We start from the raw sequence: 16,080 nt of genomic DNA on the forward strand, positions 1-16,080 counted from the left end.
TCACTAGATGTCACCGTTGCACAACATTGCTTCAAAATGATAAACCCCAAAGTACAGTATATAGTAGAACACACACCAAGGAAAGACAAGAAGTTGTTTCTATTATGTGATATACATACATGTACACATATATACATATTTATATAAGATGTGTAGGTAGATCCCAAGCAACATGTGTTGGTATTCTCGCACGCTGTTTCTCAGTAGGTCCATAAGTGAATAGAAAGAAGCATAAACTTAAAACTCATCAAAACCTCAGATCATCTAACCTCCTCCCTCTCTACCTCATTTTAGAAGTTTGGAAATGAGGTACAGGGAGAAGTGACAAGAGATTTACTCAATACTATGTAGCAGATTAAAAGCAGAAAGCTTAGATTTCCCACTCTTTGATACCACACTGTGTCCATTAACATTTATAATCAAAGAGACATTCTAATAAAGCCAGAACCTCTTAAATCCATCAAAATTTTCCACTACTTTAAAAGCAAAGTTTAGCAATATGATAACATCCCCATAAAAATTATCAGTTGAATAAAGATTATCAGTTGAATACCATAGCTTTTGCTATGAACTGTACAAACTTCTTACTTTATCCCCATAATAGCAAGATATATAGTATGTATTTATTTATTTCTGTCTTATTCCAAAAAGGATTTTTACAAAGTTTATTGAGGGGCACCTGGTTGACGCAGTCCATTAAGCATCCCACTCGTAGTTTGGGTTCCGGCCATGATCTCGGGGTCGTGAGGTTTAGCCCCTCTTCATGCTCCACGCTCAGTATGGAGTCTGCTTGGGATTCCCTGCCCATCCCCCCCCCAACTCTCTCTGTCTCTCAAATAAATAAATAAATATGTTTTAAAAAGAAGCTTATTGAAATAACTATATCATAAAATTAAAAATGAAACTGAAGTGATCATGAATAAAAGATACTAGAATATAAACCACTATGAAGTCTTTTTTTGTTAGTATATGAAAATCATGCCCTAATGTCTAATAAAATCAGATTTGATTGGCTAGTCTCAAATTTTGTTCTGCTTTCTCTAACTGTGAGCACAAAGTAAGAAAAGTAGATAGTATTATGCTCATTAAAAGATGACCAGATACTATAATTTCCCCAAGATCACGCAACTAATATATATCTGATTTCAAAGCCCTCATTCTTTCCATTATGCCAGCTATCCAGACATATAATGAGAGGACTCCTAACAGGATACAGTCTATGTAATCCTTAGACACCTGGATTACCACAATTCTGATTTATACAGGTAGGTTTTTGCTTATATCAAATTTATTTTAAATAATTGCACAGAGCTGTTGACAAGATTTATTCTGTCAAGAAATTGACTCCTAAAAATTTATTAAGAGAAAGATAAATTTTATGAGTTTATCTACACTTTAAATTACAAAATTTATATTATATTAAGGAAATCAGCATTTTAAAAATTTATTACATAAGAAAAAGACATCTCCGGGGGGGAAGCCAGAATTGTCCAAAGGAAAATGGAGAGAAGGAGATATCTAGAGCAAAGAGGAAAGCAGATAGGCATAGTATTAAAAAAGAAAGAGGGGGCAATGGGGACAGAGCTAAGGTTCATATATCCTGCCTAGTCTGCTTCTGATCCCTACATTACTCAGGCATCTAGATTTTCCTCTTTATCTTCTTCCATTTTTGCACCAAAAATCTTTTTAAATACTTTAAAAATCTTAAAATCTTACCTTAGCCAGGGTCCTAATTCTTCAAACCTTCCACTCTTTAATTTTTTTCTATAGAAAGAGAATCTTTTTCTAATTTGTCCTGTTGATTTCTTGTTTGTATTTGCAGCATAATCATTAAGGACCTTATTCATTCTATAATTTACTTCCTTTTTCTTAATGTATTTGTAAAGCCTATGCTTGGTGTTGGAATATCTTACTCTTCTACAAAAGATGCCTTTCTTGTTAACATGCAGAAATGTTTTTGTTTTTGTTGTCATCTTGAGTATCTGGCATTTTAAAATTCTCAATTCATTCCATATTTATTTCACAAATATTTATTGAGTGCCTACCACATGTAGATCAAGGATAAAACCAGATATTGTCCCTCCTCTCGTGGAGCACCCAGCCTTCCAGTTCCCTCCAAGATGTAATAGGTCCACTGCGACCTCTTTTTTACTGCTCACAATCAAAAACTCTAGACAAAATGTGAAAAGCAACTACCTGAAGATCGAAAAGTAAACAAAAGCAAGTGGATTGTGAAGGAGAGTCAAAACTACAAGACTGAATTTCTTTTGCAGGTTTGACCTGAAGACGGGCTCCAGTCATAAAACCATGCAAGGACAGCACAGGAGGCCAAAACTACAATAGAAGACCTATTTTTATGGCCTAAAGATGTGGGAAAATGGACCCTATAGTTTAAAGAGAGCATGAGGAATCCTTGTTATTGTTGTTTTCCTTTTGTGTTTTTTCCCCAAGGGCAGGTCCTATTAGTGACATTATGGGCAACTACAATAACCCCATCTTCTGACCAGAGAAACCAGGAAAAAAGACCTTGAGAGGTATAGCAGGGTCCAGATTTAGGAGAGGAAAAAACCGGAGAATGAGTTTCCTTAGTTCTGCATATGAACCCACCCAGGTGCTTTGGGTCATCTCCAACTGTGCATGCATGAGACAGGCCTAAAGCAGCATAGCAATGGCTTGAAGAACTAAAGTAAGATAAAAATCTTAAAATTAAATGGGGGGAAAACACTGCCCAAATCACAGACTAACCCCTGAGTGGCTCACACATGAGACAGACCAAAGACAGCATAGCAAAGTCTTTGAAACCAGTGCCATCAGAAGGTAAGAGAGAGCTTATCCTCTGCACCTAACCAAGTTGATTGCCTACTGAAATAAACAAAAATTTTAAATGTTCTTCAGAGGATTTTAACAAGACCTAGAGTCTACACAACAAAATGTCAAGGATATACTCGAACAGTACTTAACATATAAAGAACCAGGAAATGAATGTCTTATAAGAAAAGAAAATCAATAAATGTCAACCCAAAATGGCACAGATATTGGAATTAGCAAAGATATTAAAGCAGCTATTATAACTGTTTCATGTGGTAAAGAGAAGTATAACTGTAATGAATGAGAAGATACACATTCACAGCAGAAAAATAGAAACAGTCAAGAAGCAAGTAAATTTTGAACTAAAAAATACAATATCTGAAATAAAAATTCACTGGATAGATTCAACAACAGAATGGAAATGAATGAGGAAAGAATCAGTGAACTTGATAGATAAATAGAAATTGTCTGATATGAAGAACAGAATGAAAAAAAAGATTGAAAAATAAAATGAACATAGCCTCAAGAACGAGTGGGACAATATTATGGAGTCTACAGTCTAATTCAGAACACTGAACAATCACTCTAATGGATACATAATTACAAACTGAGATAATTGTTCTTGAAGAAAATGATCTAGATTCTATAACTGCATATAAAAACTAGACCTGACTTAGCCTAGGGGCAGAGGTGATGTCATAAATATTTCTCTGAGGATATGGCCCTTGAGCTGAGGGGCTATATTAACCAAATATAGGGGAGAGTAGTGGTGGAGAGTGTTTCAAATTAGAGAGAAAAGCAAGTGTTAAGCCCTGCAGAAGGAACCTGGCAATTTTAAGGAACCGAAAGAACATCAGAATGGCTAAGAGTGGGGAAAAAAAATGGATAGGGAATGGTATGAAATTAAGCTAGAGAGGGAACCAGGGACTACATCGTGCAGAATCCTGTAGGTCATTGCAATGGACTGAATGTGCCCACCCCCCAAAATTCGTATATTGAAATCCTAACCCCCAGTGTGATGGTATTAGGAGGTGGGACCTTTGGAAGGTCCATGAGGGTGGTCCCTTATAAAGGGATTAGTACCCTTATAAAAGCAATCCCAGAGAGTTCTCTACCTCTCCTTTTGCCATGTGAGGATACAACAAGAAGTTGGCGATCTGTAACCCAGAAGAAGACTTTCAACCCTACTCGCTGGGACCCTGATTTTGGATGTGCAACCTCCAGAATTATGTTTATAACCCACCCAGTCTGTGATACTTTGTTATGGTAATCTGAACTAAGACAATCATGTTAAATATTTTTGTCTTTATCCTAAAGCCAGCGAGGATTATTAGGGCACTCAACCAGTGAACTGGTGGAGGATTGGAAGATGGAAACTTCAGGATCCCCAGCGTCTAGCAATTGAAAAGTTTGAGCCTGTAAAGGAGACAGGAGAGGGATAAGAAGAAAAATGAGGGGCAGGGTGGGTATGAGAGAGTGGTTTAACAAGAGCCAAAAGAAGAATGTTTTATCATGCCGTATGATCACTTGGAGATTACTTATGACCTTTGCTAGGACTATTTTTTTAGTGTGAAAGGAGTAGAATCTTCAACTAGAGAACAATGAGGGGTGAGTAGTTTATGGGAAAAAAGAGACTATGAGAATTGCCAACTCTCTGAAACATTTATTGGTAAAGGAACAGAGACAGATGGGGCAATAACTGAATGGGCATGTGAGTTTCTGGGAAACTTTTAAGATGAACTCATTTAAAAATCATTGGGAAGGATCTAGTTAAAAGGAAGTGTGAGGGGAGAGATAGTTGGTACAGGCAGAGAAGGATCATTTATACAAGTGCTCTGATTGCCTTAGATAGGAGGAAAGACACTTCCTTTAATGTAAGAAGAGAGAAGAAAAAGAGGAAGATAGATTTTTATGTGGAAAAGGGAGGGAAGGTTATCTACTGAGAATGAAGGGGAATATGTGGAGGATCTGTGATTTGAGAAGAGTGGAAAAGGGTTGGAATAGTTGTTGGGGAAAGTGAATTGACAGAGAATGTTTAGGATTGGTACATTTTAAAGGCCTACTGGAGGCTGTTGGTTATGAATTTATAATGATGCCAGGTTACTCTAGTGTAGCTTTCTATGGCTCAGTTAAGTGAATGAAAAAATGGGATAATAGTGTTGGTGCAGGATCAAGGTTTTTCTAGAAAGGTGCAACAACAATAATCATATTTCAAGAGAATATAGGATATTGGTAATATTTTGGAGATGATAGATCACACATTGAATACAAAAGGAAGTAATGAGGGAAAGGGATAAAAGCTTGAGCTAAAGGTATCATTCCACTACACATCCTGATGAAGTTGAAGAATGGAAGGGATGAAGCAAATGTAGTTGAACAAGCAAACTGAAGGAAGATAAAGTATTTTTAAAGGTAGATGTTTGAATTAGTAATTATTGGTTATAGAACATTTCAGATGATGGAAGGGTCTAGCGTGGACATTCCTTTATTGGAAAGGAAGTAAAGAACTGAGGAACCAAGGTAGAAGATGAATTATCCAAGTTTATGTTTAAGACTCACAAGCATTACAAATTTGGGGTCAGGGGCTCATCATGCCTTTGGTGAATAATGGAAAGGGACCAACATGAAGTCAGTAAATGACAATGACTAGAAGAGGGAGAAGGTGATATTGTCAAGTTATACAAGCTCAAAGAGGCAAGGTTTTTTAAAATAATGTTTAGAAATAGCAGTAGGGTGTCAGAAGGAGTGCTAGCAAATAAACAGCTAGAAGGTAAGAACTATAGGGGAAGCAGTGTCCTTAAGGGAAGGGCTTGGTTTCAGATAGAACACAGAATTTGAGAGAATGCTCTGAAAATAGGTGGAGAATATAAGAGGCTGAGAGTTTGATAATAGTCTAGCAGAAGTTCTAGATTACTCAGTGAAAGGGGTTGGGAGGTGTGGGGCATGTAGAAGGCTGGATCACAGGCAATGAAATGATGGCTAGGGATCTTAACACTTTTATAATTGACTTCCAATGAGCTATTTCTAAATTATGTTAGCCTTCTATAACTTACTCATTATTTATACTTTGTTTTTTAAAGATTTACTTATTTTAAAGAGAGAGAGTGCAAGCAGGGGGAGGGGCGGAGAGAATCCTCAAGCAGACTCCACACTGAGTGCAGAGCCTGACACAGGGCTGATCCCAGGACCCTGAGATCATGACCTGAGCCAAAATCAAGAGTCAGATGCTTAACCAGCTGAGCCACCCAGGTGCCCCTCATTATTTATACTTTATTTTGAAGCTCTAAGGCCCTTATTTTTAATAGTTTCCTCTTCTAAAATGGAAAAGCCAAAAAGTTCTATTTCAAAATAGATTTATTATGGCCATTTCCTAAATGTTAGCATCTAAACCCTTATGAAAGATTTAGTGTATGTGTGGGACGGTGTCTGACATATTATAGGCACTTTAATTTTAAGAGTGTAGGCTTTGGAACCAGACTGCCTGATTCTGGCCCCACCCAATTCCTATATTTATAGCTATGTCATGTGGAGAAGTTAATTCAGCTATTCTAGGATAGTAAAGCATGGGCAAAAGGAGTGAACCAAGGGGAAGTGGTAAGGTATCCTGATCTGTGAAAAACAAGTGAGGCCATCATACTGATGCCCCCCGCCCCCCACATCATCCAAGGCAAAATTCTCAGAAAACTATTCCCTAGGAGTTGGGACAATTTGAGGTAAAATGAGTGTTGTAAAGCTGTCTCAACCAAGCTCGGTCTCTGATTTGCTTAATGATTAACACTCCCCACCGCCCTCCAATATTTCTCTCTGGAGGAAGGTATCATCTAGAGACTATATTTTATACACAATGTCAGGCTTTCAATAAAAATTATTAGCCATGCTAGCTATTAGACAATATTATAGGATGACAAGCCAAGATACAAAATTGAAAATAGGAACAGACTCAAAGGTGCCCCAGAATTTTTAGTTAGCAGTTAGCAGACAAGGATGTTAAAATTACTATGAACTAAAACTATGAAACTCTTAGAAGAAAATATAGGGGAAAGCTTCATGATATTAGATTTGGCAATGATTTCTTTGATTAGATAGCCAAAGCACAGGCAATAAAAGAAATAGATACATTGGGCTACATCAAAATTAAAAACGTTCGTGTGCTGAAAAACATCATCAACAGAGAGAAAAGGCAACCCACAGAATGAGAAAATTTTTGCAAATAATATATCAGGTAAATGATTAATATCCAGAATATATAAAGAACTCTTATGACTTGAAAGCAAAAAATAACCCAATTAAAAACTGGGCAAAGAGGTGCCTGGGTGACTTGTTAGTTAAGCATCTGCCTTCGGCTGGGGTTATGAGCTCAGGGTCCTGGGATGGAGCCCCGCATCAGGCTCCCTGCTCAGTGGCGAGTCTGCTTCTCCCCCTCTCTCCCCTTCTCCCTCTGTGATCTCTCTCTCTCTCAAATAAATAAATAAAATCTGAAAAAAAAAAAACTGGGCAAAGGACTAAACTAGACATTTTTCTAAAGAAGATACACAAATTGCCAATAAGGGCTCAAAGATGCTCAATAATCATTAGGAAAATGGAAATGAAAACCACAATGAGACACCATTTCATACCCATTAGGTTGGCTATTATGAAAAACAAAGTAACAGGTGCTGACAAGTATGTAGAGAAATCGGAGCCCTTGTGCATTGCTGGTATGAATATAAGATGGTATAGCCATAGTCACTGTGGAAAACAGTATGGCAGTTCCCCTAAAAATGAAACAATTACCATATGATCCAGCAGCTTTCCTTCTGTGTATATACCCAAAATAAATGAAGGCAGATACTTGAAAAGATACCTGTACATCCATGTTCTTAGCAGCATTATTCACAATAGACGAAAAATGGAAACACAAATATCCATCAATGAATGAACAGATAAACAAAATGTGGTATATACATACAATGGGGTGTTAATTTATCCTTAAAGGGGAAGGAAATTCTGATGCATGTTACAACATGAATGAAGTTTGAAGACATCATACTAAGTGAAGTAAACCAGATGCAAAAGGACAAATATTGTAGATTCCACTTACCTGAGGTACTTAAGGTAATTTAATTCATAAAGATGGAAAGTAGAATGTGGTTGCCAGGGAGTTAGGAGAAGAGAGAATGGGGAGTTGTTTAATAGGGAGTTGGATACAAAGTTCCAGTTTGGGATAATAAAGTTCTGGAAATGATAGCAGTGATGGTTGCTTAATAATATGAATGTACTTGATGCCAGTGAACTGTATACTTTAAAATTGTAAGTTTTTTGTTACATATATTTTACCACAATGAAAAAAAGTTTTTTAATGACTATGATTAATATCAGCCAAAGACATATTATCTTCAAAGGAGCCATGGTAAAAATGACAGTTAAAGTCTCAACAGAAATTATGGGAACCAGAATACAGTGGAACATCTTTAAAATTCTTAAAGAAAATCTAATATGGAATTCTGTATTCAACAAGAATCCCTTTCAAAAGTGGAGGTGAAATAAAGACATTTAAGGCAAACAAATAATGAAAGAATTTATTGCCAACAGATCTATATTAAAACAAATACTGAGGACAGACAATACCAAGGTCAGCATGGATATAAAACAACTGTAAAGACAGGTTACAACTACTGCAATAAAGAAAGAAAAAGATAAAATATATAAAATTTAGAAAGGAAGAAATAAAACATATTTGCTGACTGCGTGCTTGTGTACTTAGAAAATCCAAAAGAATCATTAGAATAAAGTGAATTTATCAAGGCCTAGATATAAAGTAAATAAATAAAAATTACCTGTATTTCTGTATACCAGCAAAAAACAAGTAATAATTTTTTTTAAGTGATACTGTTTGGTACATCCCAAAAAACATCAATACCTAGAAATAAGGCTAATGAAAGATATGTAAGACCTCGACACTGAAAACTATAAACATTACTAAGGTAAACTAAAGAAAATATAAGTACATGAAGAGATACATACAATGTTCAAGGATTAAAAGACTCAATACTGTTAAGATGTCAGTTCTCCCCAAACTGACCTACAGATTCAATGTAATTTCAGTCAAAATTCCACCAGATAGAGAAAGTGAGAGTGTGTATGAATAGACAACCTTATTCTAAAATTTATGTGGAAATACAAAGAGATAAAGAGTCAATCCTTTTTTTTTTTTTAATTTTATCCTACTCTGAAGGAGAACAAAACTGGAGAACTTAAAACACTAGGTAGCAATTCCTATTATATAAGTATTAGTGTAGTGTTGGCATAAAGATAGACAAATAGGCCAGTGGAACAGAAGAAAATCCAAAAATAAATTCACATATATGTGGTCACCTGATTTACAACAAAGGTGACACTGGAATGCAATGGGTAAAGGATGATTTTTTTTTTAAAGATTGTATTTATTTATTGACAGAGAGGGACCGCGAGAGAGGGAACACAAGCAGGGGGAGTGGGAGAGGGAGAAGCAGGCTCCCTGCAGAGCAGGGAGCCCAATGCGGATCCCTGGATCCCAGGACCCTGGGATCATGACCTGAGCCGAAGGCAGATGCTTAATGACTGAGCCACCCAGGTGCCCCAAGGATGAACTTTTTAATAAATGATGCTGAGTCAATTTGATATTGATATGAGAAAAAATGAATTTTTATCTCTTCTCAAACCATACATAAAAATCAATTCCAGATGGATCATAGACTTAAATGTGAAAGGCAAAACATTAACGCTTCTAGAAAAATATATAGGAGAATACCTTATGATTTCGGGGTTGGCAAAGACATAAAACAATAAAGCTCTAATTATAAAGAAAAAAGACAAATTAAATTAAAATAAAAATTTCTGTTCATTCAAAGACATCATCAGTGTGAAAAGGCAAGCCACAGAGTAGGAGACAATATCAGCTATTTATATATCTAATAAAAGATTTGATTCTGGAATACATAAAGAACTAAAAAAAAAAATCAGTAAAAGTCTGCCAATATATTTTTTTAAATGGGCAAGAGATTTAAACACTTTACTAAAGAAAATATTCAAATGGCCAATAAATATGTGAAAATAATGTTAGTCACCATGAAAATGCAACTTAAATCCACAATGGAACATCTCCAGAATAACTAAAAGGAAAAAGATGATACCAAGGTTAACAAGGATTTAAATAGTGTTAAAGAGTATTTGGTTCAAATTCCAGCTATGCCACTTGCTAGCTGTGTGACTTTGGGAAAACCACTTACCCTTCATGGTCTCAGTTTCAACATCTGTAAAATGAGAATAACAAATAACTTACAGTGTTGTGGAAATGATTCATGTTAAGTGCTTCACATAATCCAGATTGTATCAGCTATTATATCATTTAATCTTCACAATAACCAATAAATTTAGCAATATTATATCATTACAGATAAGGAAATTGAGGCCTACAAAGATAAATCACTTCTCACAGTTATTAAGAGATAAAGAGGAGAGTGAAATACATTTCTATCTCAGCTCCAAAGTCCTTACTTTTAGTTACTATGCATACTAATTACCAATTCCTCTCGTGGCAGATATGTAAAGAGAGTATTGAGTAGTTGCCAGACATGAATATTACTAGACACAGTATCAGACTTCTTTTTTTTTTTTTTAAAGATTTTATTTATTTATTTGACAGAGAGAGAGACAGCGAGAGCAGGAACACAAGCAGGGGGAGTGGGAGAGGGAGAAGCAGGCTTCCCGCTGAGCAGGGAGCCCGATGCGGGACTCGATCCCAGGACCCCGGGATCATGACCCGAGCTGAAGGCAGACACTTAACGACTGAGCCACCCAGGCGCCCTCAAACTTCTCTTATAGCTGCTAACATGTACATCTATTGTTCAGACTCCTTCTCTAGGTTTTGAAGTTCTATTGCATGGTCTGCTTGCCTGGATTCCAAGTCCTGCTATCCCAACCATGGCCTAGCTGTAGATTTTTTTTTTTTTTTTAGATTTATTTGTTGATTTTTAGAGAAAGAGAGAGTGGGGGCAGGGGGAGGGGTAGAGGGAGAGGGAGAGACCATCTTAAGCAGACTCTGTGCTGAGCACGGAGCCCCACTCAGGGTTTAATTTCACAACTCTGAGATCACAACCTGAGCCAAAACCAAGAGTTGGAGGTTCAACCGACTGAGTCACCCAAGTGCCCCAACATAGCTGTAGATTTTAAAATATGCTGCCTGGTTTCTTGGTGTTATGTTTGCCTGTTCCTGTCTATCTGCCTAGTTATGACTCACAGTTTCTCCTTAGTTAGGTCACAGCTCAAATGTCACCTTGATCACTGTAACATCTTCCAGGTTTATTTTCTCCAGTACTTAATCACAATCTGAAAATACTGTTTATTGTCTTTCCCTTCCAACAAGAATATAAGCTCCATGAGAGCATAAATCTACATTCGTTTTATTTTGTTTTGCTGCTTATCTTCAGAGCCCAGAAGAAAAGACATTCACCCAGAAGAACAGACATTCATCATTATTGCGTGGATGGACTTTGTGTCCTGACCTCACAACTCTTGTGCACTCCAGCTCAAATTTTTTAATGGTTCTAGCCCTCAGCCTATCCTTTCAGAACTTGACACAGCTTAGGTGATTTCACTCACCCTCCTTGTTCATAGAGCTTACTCACTTTTAACTTCTAGTCTAACAGTTAATGACAGGTTGTCATTCTAATGACGAAATAGTTTTTATATTCCCTTTAATTAAAATGGAATTTTACTTTAAAGGGACTTAGAGATATATTTTTTCATAAGATTTTAAAAATAAATGTTATTTTCTGTTTTAAGTCATAAGTTAATTATGACCCCTTATAGGATTTTACACACTAATATTTTACTTCATTAAAATGAGGCAATATATGTAAAGCACCTAGCATATGTGGTAGCTACTCAAATGTTAATGATTCTTTTCATTAAAATTTTTAATTATTAAAATTGCTTGCCTTTTTTAAAAAAGTACGGATACTTGAGATACTGTGGGGTTTGGTCTTATCAAGTACCTAAAAATTCAGACTTAAAGTTTTTGATTTTGTCCTCAACAGTAACTCAAGAATTGAAAAATATTTTTATGGCAGATACTCTTCCTACACTCAAAGACAGCAAAAATCACAGAGAAAGTAGGAAAAATAGATATTTTAAAATAAGTTTCCAGATCTAATTCTTCTCCGGATGTGGTCCTATTTCATTCTTTTTTCTAGTTCGTTGTTAGTCAAAATAAAATTTATTTTATTTTTTTTAATTGTTAAACCCATGGATCTTTCAAATGGACCACATATAAAGACAGTATGTATCAGTAACTTATAGATGTAGGTATTAATGTAGTTGATCATATTTAATTTAAAAAAATTTTGGACTCTCTTCTGACAGGAATGTGACTGAAGATAGAGTAAATCAATGGTGGAAATTATTTCAGTGCATAAAATAAAGAACTGAGTTTTCTGATACATGCTTTTAAGATATGACCCACCATTATGAAATACTGAAGTATTAAATTTCTGTGTGATAATGGTTTTTAAAATGTATGCACATGATTTTGCTTCTTAACTTTACAATGAATATTTGGAGCTGTCTTAACTATAAAGATATCTGACTTGACTGTGATACAACTTTCTGATAAAAAATCATTAAAAAATTAATCCCACTTAACCATGTTTGTTTCAGATGGATTTATAGTACTATTTTATTCAAATTATTTTTCTTTTAAATATTAGCATGTACACCACAGAATCACAAAATGAACATCTGGAGGATAAAAACACCTCATCATCTACAACTCCTCAGGTAAAAACCTAAAACTATTTTGTAATATATGACATAGAAATCAATCTGATCTTAAAATTTATTTTTCAAGTTTACTTATTAGGTTTCTATTATATGTCTGGTTAAAAAATGAGAAGTGGTCATTTAAAAATAGCTAATTTAAATAAGTACTAAGAAATGAGCAAAAGGAATGAAAAGATGGAAAGGGGCGACTAATGATTATTTTGGAGTAAAGAGAACAGATTTCAGGAATAATGGAAATACAGCTTATTATTTCTTGCCATATCTAGGAAAAACTCAGTAATTTAGACTACAAGAGGTAAAGACAAATTAATTAAAATGTTGTGCTATATGTTTGAAAAGAACCAAGTTTTTATTTTTCCAAGTGTACAGAGTAAGTCATAGACCTTCTGTTGATCTAGTTTTACTGTGTAATAATTGCTCATAATTAGAATTATAAATTGTTTACTTTTTAAAAAAATGTTTACTTTTTAAAATAGAGGTTTCTATAGTTCTTAAGGGCCCAAAAGTTCTTCTTTTAAATATTTAAAATATTCACCATTGATTCAAGTTATTTGTCTGTAAAGACTTCATCCCAGTCTATGTCAATTTATTATAAATTCTGAAATAATAAAACTTAAAATAATATGGTCTTACCTCATATGACCTTTTACCCACACTAATCAAAATTCATCTTTGTGTCTTTACTTGGCCCTTTTGTATAGTGACAGACTTCCCACAAAAGTCTCTATACCAGAACTCCAACAAATTAATCATGATCAGATTTAAAGAACTTTGATATTAAAAGAACTACATAATTCATTTACATCAGCTGCTGTGGTGCCTTTGCCTCCCCAGTCATTAAATATTTCCTCTTCACTTCCTTAATCTGTCCCTTCCTCTATCCCTTGTTACCATTTCTTGTGACAATGCAATGTTCTCTCTCCACTGCACTCAAAGTATTATCAATACACTCAAAGTGTTGGCCTGTGTGTACACATGCATACATATGCATGCGCGCGCGCACACACACACACACACACACACCCCATGATGGCAATAAGACAAATTTGAAGATTTCTATTTCAAGGTTAACCCTACTCTGTTTTGTTCTTTTATTTTTTGTCTTGTTTTGTTTACCTTGGGAGAAACCTCTCAATATTCTCACCAACTAAGATGTCTTTTTTTTTTTCTAAATCAGTTTTATAATTAGACTAACCACCATTAAAAGCCTGGAAGATGCAGCTAACCCATGAACTACCTAAGGGTGTTATCTATAATTAATAGTGGGAGGATGAACCTTAAATTTCCGAAAGCTTGATCTGTTTTTCTCATTTTTCCAGTTATATAATTTTTCAAATGAAATGAGTCCAAGTAAAATTATATTTCACCTCCTTTCCAACTTAGTTGTATTTTCATTCTACAAAAGTTTTATTGAATAATCTTTGGGAGTAAGACTGAAGAGGAACACTTTTAATTATTCTGCCTACACTATAGGCTCACTTATTCAGTTTGCATAAATCACAAATGAAAATAGCAGGGACTCAAGTCTATAAAAGCTAAATCAAGGTGCTCTACAAAATGCATTCCTGTGACATCCTCAAATACCTAATGATATAGTGCATGAATATTCTTTTATATGTGTAATTCTCCATGGTGACAGTAATAATCTGAATTTAATTATGAGATTTGGTGGTTTTTTACATTCATAAAATTGTATGAAAAGTATATTTCTTAAAAGATTTCCTTGCTTTACTTCAGATCCTCAAAGATAGTAGTATTAGTGAACATGAAGAAACTAAGGAAACTGTCTTGTCACAAACAGAGGAAACAAAACCACAGATGGAAAAGACGTATTCTTGTCCCCCACAAGGAAAATTGAATAAACTTATTACAAATGGTATGTGAAATAAGAAATGTAAGTGGAGAGAAAATGAGAGATGTATTTGATAAATATATATTTTTACAGATTTTATTCATTTATTTGACAGAGAGAGAGCACAAGCAGGGGGAGCCCCAGAGGGAGAGGGAGAAGCAGTCTCCCTGGTAAGCAAGGAGCCCAATGCGGGGCTTGATCCCAGGACCCTGGGATCATGATTGAGCCTAAGGCAGACACTTAACCGACTAAGCCACCCAGCTGCCCCTATATTTGATAAATATTAAAACACAAACCAACAAGTCTACTGCTAAGTCTATATATTTGATGTATACTTCAGCTATATACTTCAGCTCTTATTACAAGCAATATGTGGACAAAGAGGAAATATTTCCTTAACTCTGTCAAAAACTAATAATATTTGCTTAACAGATACATATTTTAATGTTTTTCGTGACTTCTTATATTAAATCTTGAGGATTAGAAACAGCATTGATTAAGAGGCGCCTGGCTGACTCAGTCAGTAGAGTATCCGACTCTTGATCTCAGGGTTGTGAGTTCAAGCCCCACATTGGGTGTGGATTCTACAAGAAAGAAAGAAAGAAGGGAAGGAAGGAAGGAAGGAAGGAAAGGGAAAGAAAGAGAAAGAACGGGAATTGATTAAAGATTTTTACTTAAAGCCACTTTTGATATTTAGTTTTTTTAAGATTTATTTTTAGAGAGAGTGTGAGTGCAAGTGGGGGAAGGAGCAGAGGGAGAGAATCTCAAGCAGACTTTCCATGGAACCCAGAGCCCAATGTGGGGCTCAGTCTCACAACCCATGAGATCATGACCTGAGCCAGAATCACCAGTTGGACACTTAACCAACTGAGCCACCCAGGCACCCCTGATATTTAGTTTTAAGTCAGCTGAAAAGAACATTATACTCCTGGCAATATTAAGGTTCTTAATAAAATTAAGACCCAAATTTTTAAAAAGCTGCTGCCTTGTAAAGAATTGTATAAAATTTGCTTTACCATTAAAATTTTAAAGCATGTCATTATCATATATTTATAAGTTGTCACCTAATATTATTAAAAGATTTTCTTGATTTTTTTCTAGATATTCTATATGATTTAACTTAGAGAGATTTGGGCCTCCAGAAATATAGGGCCTATGCAGAACAAAATTTAGTTTAAAATATGATGAAGGATAAGTAACTGAAGTTTTAAAATTTTCTTTTCTTTTTTTTTTTTAAGATTTTTGTTTATCGAGAGGGAGAGCGAGAGTGCACATGTGCAAGCTGGGGGAGGGGAAGGGAGAGAGAAAATCTCAAGCTGACTCTGCACTGAGTGCAAAGCCTGACGCAGGACTTGATCTCGTGACCCTGAGATCACGACCTGAGCAGAAACCAAGAGTCGGACACTTGTGACCGACTGAGCCCTCAGGCAACCCTAAAATTTTACTCTATTTGCTGCTTGCTAACTTTAAACTTTTGAAACCAAATTTTTTAATTGATTTTCCCTTTAGTAAAAGTTACTTTTTAATTAACATCAATATTTTTAAGGTTCTAAAGCTGAACTTGAACATCTGACAGTGTAAAGTGATCAGACTCTTTTGTAAATATAATGTCTGCACATAGA

The 16,080-nt window shown here is 35.4% G+C and overlaps 1 protein-coding gene across 1 annotated transcript in view; it reads left to right on the forward strand.

Moving 5' to 3' along the window:
* The first annotated feature begins 12,534 nt into the window (after positions 1 to 12,534).
* Positions 12,535 to 16,080, forward strand: part of SLC9B1 (solute carrier family 9 member B1) — a 49,698-nt gene continuing 46,152 nt past the window's right edge. Inside the window, exons 1-2 of the mRNA XM_021680411.1 lie at positions 12,535 to 12,603; positions 14,344 to 14,482. Coding sequence (XP_021536086.1) covers positions 12,535 to 12,603; positions 14,344 to 14,482 — 208 coding nt within the window. The remainder of the gene's footprint in view (positions 12,604 to 14,343; positions 14,483 to 16,080) is intronic.

This window comes from Neomonachus schauinslandi, chromosome 2 (genome assembly GCF_002201575.2).
Source record: "Neomonachus schauinslandi chromosome 2, ASM220157v2, whole genome shotgun sequence".
Lineage (NCBI taxonomy): Eukaryota > Metazoa > Chordata > Mammalia > Carnivora > Phocidae > Neomonachus > Neomonachus schauinslandi.